Raw genomic sequence first — 9,153 nt, 5'->3', positions numbered from 1 at the left:
GCAATAAAATTATATTTGTGAACTTAAATTCAAGGCAGTGAAGTTATATGGCCCGTTGAATAGTTAAAACGAACTGCCTCATCCTGCAAATCCTAGTTACTAGTGATTAACGAAGCAAAAAATAGAACGTAGGGTAGAAGAAACACTGAATTTCAGAAATTTATTTTAAAAAATCTGTGAAAGATAATAAATATCTCTATATTACGCAGCAGAACCTTTAACAACTACATAAAACGACGAATACAAATCATTTCATTATTTCATGCTCCGTCCATCAACTTTCAAGAATCACACTACGTGGGATGTGATGAATGAGAAAAGATATTAAATGTTTTACAATACTAGTACAATGCCCAGACGTCACTCGAAATAGATGTCCTGAGCTAAGGGCAGGTCCTTGGTGTAGTTGATGGTACAGGCATCACTCAAACTTGATGCCCTGAGCTAAGGGCAGGTCCTTGGTGTAGTTGATGGTACAGGCATCACTCAAACTTGATGCCCTGAGCTAAGGGCAGGTCCTTGGTGTAGTTTATGGTACAGGCATCACTCAAACTTGATGCCCTGAGCTAAGGGCAGGTCCTTGGTGTAGTTGATGGTACAGGCATCACTCAAACTTGATGCCCTGAGCTAAGGGCNCTAAGAGAAGGTTTTCGGGCCCAGCCACTGCAAAAAATTATTATTTCTAAGAGATCTAAGAGTAGGTTTTCGGGCCCAGCCACTGCAAAAAATTATTTCTAATAGATCTAAGAGAAGCTTTTCGGGCCCAGACACTGTAAAAAATAAATATTTCTAAGAGAAATCTAAGAGAATATTTTCGGGCTCAGCAACTGTAAAAAATTATTTCTAAGAGAAATTTAAGAGAAGCCTTTCGAGCCCAGCTATTGCAAAAAAAAAAGTTTTTTTTTTCTTTAGAAAGAAAATAGGAGACGTTCGATCGCAGTAACTCTGAAACACATAAGGTTATTTTTCAAGATGAATATAATTGAGCCTTTTAGGCCCAGCCACTGGAAAAATCATGGGATATTTTATATTATAAATGACATGAAATAAAGAGGGACCTTGAAACTAGTGTTACATTGAAAATGAGACCCAGAATTAACATTACACTCCCTCCTAGCAAATGACGTTGAAACAACGTTGTTTACGATTTGAAGTCGTTGAAACAACACTTATAAAATTAGACACTACGTTAATTACATGTTCATTTCGTCTAAGTAACGTTTCTGCAACGTTATTTCAACATTAGATGCCGGTATGGAGTTAATCACTACGCAGACAAATGACGTTGAAACAACGATAGTTGACGTTGAAGCATTGTTTAGTATTCAACGTTATTTCGACGTTTCATGCCGTTTAAACGTTTATTAACGTCAGTTCAACATCACTAGGTAGAGACCTGGAAGACGTTGCCCAGGTTCTGCGTGAAGAGTGACGATGAGAGCCCCTGTTCCACTTCGTTGTTCCAGACGATGGCGTCGTCTAGGGACGGACAACTGACGAGGTAGACGATGGGGGCGAAGGTCTCCCTGTGGACGATGGGGGAGTCATGGGGCAGACCCGTGACGATGGTGGGCTCCACGTAGTAGCCTCGTCTGTCCATGCGACGACCTCCGATCTCGATTTTGCCTGACGTGCAATGCAAGACTTCGTTCATGAATATGCAAATGAATGGCAAACTTCAACTGTAAACTGAGACGTAGTCTAATATTTTGGTAAATCACATTTAAATTGAACTAAGAAGATGTGGCACAGTTGATACTTCTCCACCAACGCTGCACAGTCTGCACAGCACTGACCACCCAGCTCCTGCACAGTCTGCACAGCCCTCACCCCCCAGCTCCTGCACAGTCTGCACAGCACTCACCCCCCAGCTCCTGCACAGTCTGCACAGCCTCACCCCCCAGCTCCTGCACAGTCTGCACAGCCCTCACTCCCCAGCTCCTGCACAGTCTGCACAGCCCTCACCCCCCAGCTCCTGCACAGTCTGCACAGCCCTCACTCCCCAGCTCCTGCACAGTCTGCACAGCCCTCACCCCCCAGCTCCTGCACAGTCTGCACAGCACTCACCCCCCAGCTCCTGCACAGTCTGCACAGCACTCACCCCCCAGCTCCTGCACAGTCTGCACAGCACTCACCCCCCAGCTCCTGCACAGTCTGCNGCACACATCACACTCAGCGTACACTGTGGTGCACAATAAGCCTGCGGGTTGTGGTGCAGCACACATCACACTCAACGTACACTGTGGTGCACAATGAGCCTGCGGGTTGTGGTGCAGCACACATCACACTCAGCGTACACTGTGGTGCACAATAAGCCTGCGGGTTGTGGTGCAGCACACATCACACTCAGCGTACTGTGGTGCAGCACACATCACACTCAACGTACACTGTGGTGCACAATAAGCCTGCGGGTTGTGGTGCAGCGCTGTCCCGCGGTGCCGGCGCAGGCGAAGAGCGTCGCGCGGACCACCATGTCCACGTCCGCGTCCCGGTCCACCAGGATCGCGTTATTACCGCCCAGCTCCAGGATGTGGCGGCCGAACCGCTCCTGAACCGTCACCCCCACCTGGGGGGGAGTGAACCATGTCAGTAAGGAAGGGGGATGTGGCGCCCGAACCGCTCCTGAACCGTCACCCCCACCTGGGGGGAAGTGAACCATGTCAGTAAAGAGGGGGGATGTGGTAGCCGAACCGCTCCTGAACCGTCACCCCCACCTGGGTGGGAAGTGAACCACGTCAGTAAAGAGGGGGGATGTGGCGGCCGAACCGCTCCTGAACCGTCACCCCCACCTGGGGGGGAGGGGGTGAACCACGTCACTAAGGAGGGGGGGATGTTGCGGCCGAATGGTTCTCCTGAACCGTCACCCCCAACAAAATGCGAAATTATATCTAAAAATTATATATAAATTACACATATTTGGTTAAAAATAATGCCAGTTTTATTGACGACATCTTTCGAGTTTAATCTCTCAAGCTTTCTGATAAGAGGTAGAGAAGCGGGCCGGGCCGCCGCCCGCCCGTACAGTAATAGGGTCAATAAGTCTTAAAATTTATCCAAATGGAGGGTTAGGTAACCAAACATGTTTAAATAAAGGGCTCTACCCTAAATATACAAATTATACATAGCGAAGAAATGTTACTTATAATATATCGTTGGCAACCCCCATGATTGCTGTAATTATATGGCAAATATCGATATGGCTGTTGAAGGACCTGTTTGCCGATGGCGGTGCTGCCGGTGAAGGACACTAGAGGGATCCTCTTGTCCCTGGCGATGGCGGCGCCCACATCAGCGCCCCCACAACACAGCGCCGCCACCGCCCCCGGGACGCCGTTGCGGGTGAGAACCTCCCCCACCACGCGGGTGGTCGCTACCGACACCAGCGGGGTGCTGGGGGCGCCCTTCCAGACGGAGGTGTTGCCGCACACCTGCGGGGAGGGAGGTGGGGTGTGGGGGTGGGGGTGCTGGTGGTTGGAGGAGTGTGTTATAGAGGGTGATGTTATATGTGATGAGGGTGATATAATATGTAATAACGGTAATGTAATATGTAATAATGATAATACAATATCTAATAAAGGTAATATAGTATGTGCTAGAGGGCAATATGCAGTTTAAAAAGAAGCAGACTCTACCCTCAACTCTCAACTAACGAAAGTCGAGGCCGTGCGCATACAAGGATGATCAGGGCATTTTATTTAACCAATCAACATTTCCAGTATTTCAACCCTTCCATTCCCTCAACCCCTGCCGCTGTCTTTTCAACCCCTCAAACCCCCTCTTCCCCACCATTCATGGCAACCCTTCTGTCGACTCATTTTCAACCTTTCCACTTCCTTAACCCTTGTGCGTTAACCCTTGTGTGTTAACCCCTTAACCCCTAACCCTTTCCACTTCCTTAACCCATAAACCCCCAATTGGCAAATTGGGGTTAAATAAACGTAAACCCCCACATAACCTTTGTGCTATTTAACCCATAAAATCCTAATTGTTAAATTGGGGTTTAAATAAATGTAACCCCCCCAAAAACCTTTGTGCTATTTAAGGGGACCGACTACCCTCCGGAAAAACTTCCACAGTTATTATCCGATCATCATGAAACTTAAAATACATACGTAAAGTGTAAAAAAATAAAAATATTTTCTATGAATTTTTCGAAAAAATTGATAGAAAACGAGAAATTCATAGAAAATGGCTAAAAAGGGGTATTTTAGAAAATCTATCTCCTACAAGTATCATCCTACAACATCGAGACACGTATCAGTTTGTAAAGACCATCCCTATCGATTTGAGGAGCACTTTTCTTATTTTCCCCTTAGTTTTTTTATGCGCGTTTTTCCCATTTTTCCTGTACCATTGGAAAGAGCAGAATTTCAGCTTTAAGATGAGCTCAAAAACCGGAAAACGCCAAAATTGAAAATTTTAGGGTAGTCGGTCCCCTTAACCCCAAACCCCTACTTCCACACCAACCATAGCAATGGCGCTGTTCCAACCGAAGACGGCAATGGGGAAGTTAAAGGCGCTGATGATCCCAATGACCCCCATGGGGTTGTACAGCTCCATGAGTGCATGGCCGGGGCGCTCCGAGGGGAACACAGAACCCCCGAGGGTCCTAGATAACCCCACGGCGTAGTCGCAGATGTCTACGTACTCCTGCACCTCCCCAATCCCCTCGGGGAGAATCTTGCCTGCGCGAGGGAGGATATATCCTATATGTCAGGAAAGGATTTACTGGGAATATGGGATTTACAGACGCGATGTAAGTTATGTCGGAAAAGGATTTGCCGAAAACAATTTGGTTTACGTCCGCAAGGTCGGATGCGTTAGAAAATACTGAAAACAATGGATTTGCAAGCGCTATGCAGGCTTGGATATAACGGATATTCTCTCAAATCCGACAGGTGAGACCATAACCAAATTTATATTCCATAGTAAATTATGGAGAATACCTACAAAAATATAAAATAAATTAACCATCTATACTCACAACATTGTGTCGCTAACAAGTAACTTCTTCTATTCCTCAACATGTCCACTCACTCACCATCACCCACCACCATCTAACCCACCCATCACCTCCACCCCCACCATATTGTCATTATCCACCTTTCACAGTTATTATACCTTCATCCCATCCTTGCATTTTACGCCTCCCACTTACCCACTGCTTTTGTTGATGTTTTTTACCGCCAGAATAATTTATGTGTTAGTACTTTGTAATGTTACAGTAATTGTACGTGTGACTAGATCGTCCTCCACCTTATTCCCTCCCAAATCTCTCCCCCCATCCCACCACCCATCTACCCCGGCCCAAAACACCCTTCAAGGGCCACCAGTTTGCCGAGGGGCGTGAGCTTGGCCCTCAGGGCGTCCCCGATCTGCCGGACGATCTCCCCACGTCGGGGGGCCGGGATGTCGGCCCACACCTGTTTAATATTATAACATTAGTATTATTATCAATATTATTATAATCATTATAATTATTGTTAATATTATAAAATTATTTATTTAAAAAGAAAAATTTATTCACAATCAAAGAAAAATTACTGGGTCATGTTGTCCATGTGGTCCGGACATAGGCTAACTGGGTCAGGATGACCCAGTTAGCTTATGCGCAAAAAGTGCATCGCTATTTAGACACAGTTTACCACTCATTTCTTGGAGTGCAGTATTTCGTTATATCGAGAAATTATATCATATCAATATATTTATGCTTAAATTAAAAGAATGAAAAATTGTTCGCAAAATAAGAGTAACATTAGACAAAAGTCTTCAAAATGAACCGTAAGTAAAGGCTCAATATATTTTATAAATTCAACCAGTGGCCCCCAAATGAATTATTTAAATAGCGTGGCAAACATAAAATAAAGAAAAAAAACGACAGAATTTCAAATAAAAATAAAATAAATTAAATGAATTAGATGTTACAATATACAGCACCTGCCATGCCTCCTGGGCAGCAGTCACGGCCGCATCATAGTCGGCCAGATTGCCCTGCACCACGCGCGCTATTGGCCGCTCATTGGCCGGACATAATGACGTCACCGACTGTCACGAAAATATATGAATATTTTTAAAAATAATATTAATAAGGTTCAACAACAGAATGAAGCAATAATATTTGTAAATGTAATTATAATGAGATTTAACATTAAAATGGCATCAAATTTTCTAAATGAAACAATAAGGAAGTTCGAAAGCACTAAAAAAACATTAATCTTGTTAAATATAATTATTAAGATCATTTATCTGGACAAACTGGGTCTAGATGACCCACTCAAGCGCAAAAAGTGCATCGCTATTTAGACAGAGTCAGGCACATTTCTCTTAACTTCATCCAAATTGTTTCTAAAAAAAAATTTCGCTTATAAATCAATAGTAACTAGCTTTGGTACAAATTAATATCAATAATTACATGTTCAGAGGCTTTTTCTTAATTTTTGGCGTTGAAATTTGAACCGCATGCCTTTAAATATTGAATTTTTATAATTTTATTCAATTGAATTATATTTTCTATAGAAATATGGAGTCTTGAAACTATATATTCATAGGAGGTGAACGATGGCACATCGTAATATAGTCGGGCGTCGTAGAGACCAGTTCGGCTCCATCAGTGCGACCAGATTAAACGTAGGCTAAAAGGCACAAAAAACCTATCGTCTTGGACTGCAACCGGTTCACCCCCCGCATCACAATACCGGTTCACCCCCATCACAATACCAGTTTACTCCCCGCTTCACAATAATGGTTCACTCCCCGTATCACAATACCGGTTCACCCTCAATATACAAGCCTCACTATCTACTTCGTTAGTAGTGAACCGGATAAATTTAGTTACTGATGTCACTATGGCCCGGTTTATTAGTTATTTCGTCTTTGAATTTGTTATGCTCATAGAGTGAGAATGCGAAAATTTCAGTGAAGATGACACTCGATGTTGTAGTGTTAGCCATTTTTGCGAGATTTATTTGTAATAAAATTATAATTTACCTCTACCTTGGCAACACCGTTAGAAGTTAACGTCGCGCACACAATTTTTTTGTTGATCATTATCGTTCGGCTGATCCCCGCTGCAAGTTAGTTTAAGCTCTAATAGGTTGCTTGTTATCATTAGAATAATTGTTATATTGTATTATTTCTGTATTCATCTTCAACGACGATCATTTATTAATTATTAGATTTACTCTTCAACAGATACGCACGTTGCCAAGGGTATTATTATTTACACTTTTTTTTCCATCGCTTGATATTTAAATCCGAAGCGCACCGTGTTATTCATTTCCACTGCATTAAAATCTCAGTTCCAGTCTCTTTCATTTTCAATCCTGTCGTTTTACTGTGTGGGTAATGACTGGCTCTTACCCCACAATGTGTTCAAAATTTCCATCTTTAGCGATGATGATAATAGTTGAATTCATTGAAGTAAATACAATAATATTTTATTTTTACTGACGATTGCTGTTGTAAAAACGTTTTAGAATGAAATCTATTCATTTTTATGTTCGATTCATTGTTCATGGTGAAACATGGTTGGGTTGTTGTGTCTACACAACTTAACCCTACAACTACGGTAGGGTTAAAATTTAAAATCCCTGCCTACACTACAACTGCCCTGCCTACACAACGCCTCAGCACATTACGTATCGTAGATGAAAACTAGAAACTTCCATATACCTCAAACAGGCTGTTTTCCGAGTTAACGACGTGATATGTAAGTTTTAACGTTCAAATCATCTTTCCCCCTTTCAAATACTCTTATTTTCAACAAGGTTGAAGATTCATAATTTCGAAGTAATGTTCAACTTATTTTCGGAACATGCGTAATTAACAGGTATATCTAGGTTGACTACAACGAATGAAATGCATGTGAACATAAAATCCGTCGATGGTTCGTCATAATTTAAAATATTACGGGAAAGATAATTTGGGATTAAATGTCAATGAGAATTTACACCCTTCTTACTTGAACCTTCTTTACTTAGAGCCGCACAGTCGGAATATTGTACTTATTAGTCATTATTCATAATGTAAAGCAGTTAGCGACGAGGAGTATATATTATAAACCTAGCCAGCATCACGTTTTAGAAACATACCTGAATCTTGATACCGGTTTGCTTCGATAACTACGTACTTATTTGTGCTTATATTACGAGATCTTACCTCTCCATTGCCAAACCAAGTGCCGTTGTAAACGCCTTTATTTTCTTCCTGAAGACCTAGCTCCTTCAGAAAAGAATATTTAGGGTCATTTATTAGATAATCCGCGGAACTCATGGCTCTAATCGAAGAGCGATGCACAATTTTAACTCGCAGCGCCCGGCACACAGCTGCCACTGGCACGAGTGACGCTAACATGGCTGAGGCCAGCGAACTACTAAATGGCGACACCAGAGGGCGGGCACATAGCATCAAGTTCAGCCTGAAAACTAGAGCTAAAAAAAAAAAGTTCAAGATCCACTTGCCAGTTATGGCTTAGCTGTAGCCTCGAGGAGATTTATTTGTCGTTAAACTAACTGTCGTGAATTTTGTGCTGTAGTGTTCATATGTACACAGTATTTCGTACCGTATTCCATACCAGTAAGTTACTTTGTTCGAGAACCAATGTCCATCGTCAGAACTGGCTTGGCTCTCTCACTATTAAGATATTTTAACTGCGGTTCCCATTCTCTGTAAGAATTTTGTAATGTTTTGTTTCACGTGTATTACTTTGCATTTGGATACCTATATATTTGAATTAATGTCGTTCTATTACATATTGTATATTAGTGTTATTTTGTTTCAGAATGTTGCGTTCTTGTTGATTAAAGCTCTACATGAGTCCCCTCGCTTCTCACTTACAACACTAACTTTGATTTGATTTAAAGCTACATTGCAATGAGGATGGCGCAACTTGAGACTAACAGCACAACGAAATGCATGGCACTTATAACATGCTTTTTTCCAGGGGCTAAATGAGTTCTTTCTGGATAAGGAATATAAATATCTTTAATTATATTTCCACGCACAACTCTGTCGATTCTAAACCAAACAGAATAAAAATGGAAAAAATAATAGCGCTTTGGTATCAGTTGAGGTCGGAATTATGCGATGAGCAGTTAATTTTTTAAAGTCGGCTTCATTTCTATTTTAAGTGCATAATTTGGAACGGTTTTATTG

The 9,153-nt window shown here is 42.2% G+C and overlaps 1 protein-coding gene across 1 annotated transcript; it reads right to left on the bottom strand.

Annotated features, from left to right (window-relative positions):
* Positions 1-878: 878 nt before the first annotated feature.
* Positions 879-8,358, bottom strand: LOC108673773 (alpha-aminoadipic semialdehyde dehydrogenase-like). Its single transcript, XM_047880137.1, has 10 exons — positions 8,158-8,358; positions 5,938-6,045; positions 5,315-5,423; positions 4,468-4,685; positions 3,213-3,428; positions 2,387-2,566; positions 2,102-2,154; positions 1,831-1,907; positions 1,397-1,626; positions 879-1,004 (listed from the first exon to the last, which is right to left on the bottom strand). The coding sequence occupies exons 1-10, from the start codon at positions 8,350-8,352 to the stop codon at positions 909-911; spliced, it is 1,482 nt and encodes a 493-aa protein (XP_047736093.1). The 5' UTR covers positions 8,353-8,358; the 3' UTR covers positions 879-908.
* Positions 8,359-9,153: the final 795 nt, after the last annotated feature.

This window comes from Hyalella azteca, unplaced genomic scaffold, assembly GCF_000764305.2.
Source record: "Hyalella azteca isolate HAZT.00-mixed unplaced genomic scaffold, Hazt_2.0.2 contig4675, whole genome shotgun sequence".
Classification (NCBI taxonomy): Eukaryota; Metazoa; Arthropoda; class Malacostraca; order Amphipoda; family Hyalellidae; genus Hyalella; species Hyalella azteca.
Note: the sequence above shows the minus strand (reverse complement) of the source record. Positions and strands in the feature narration are given on the sequence as shown.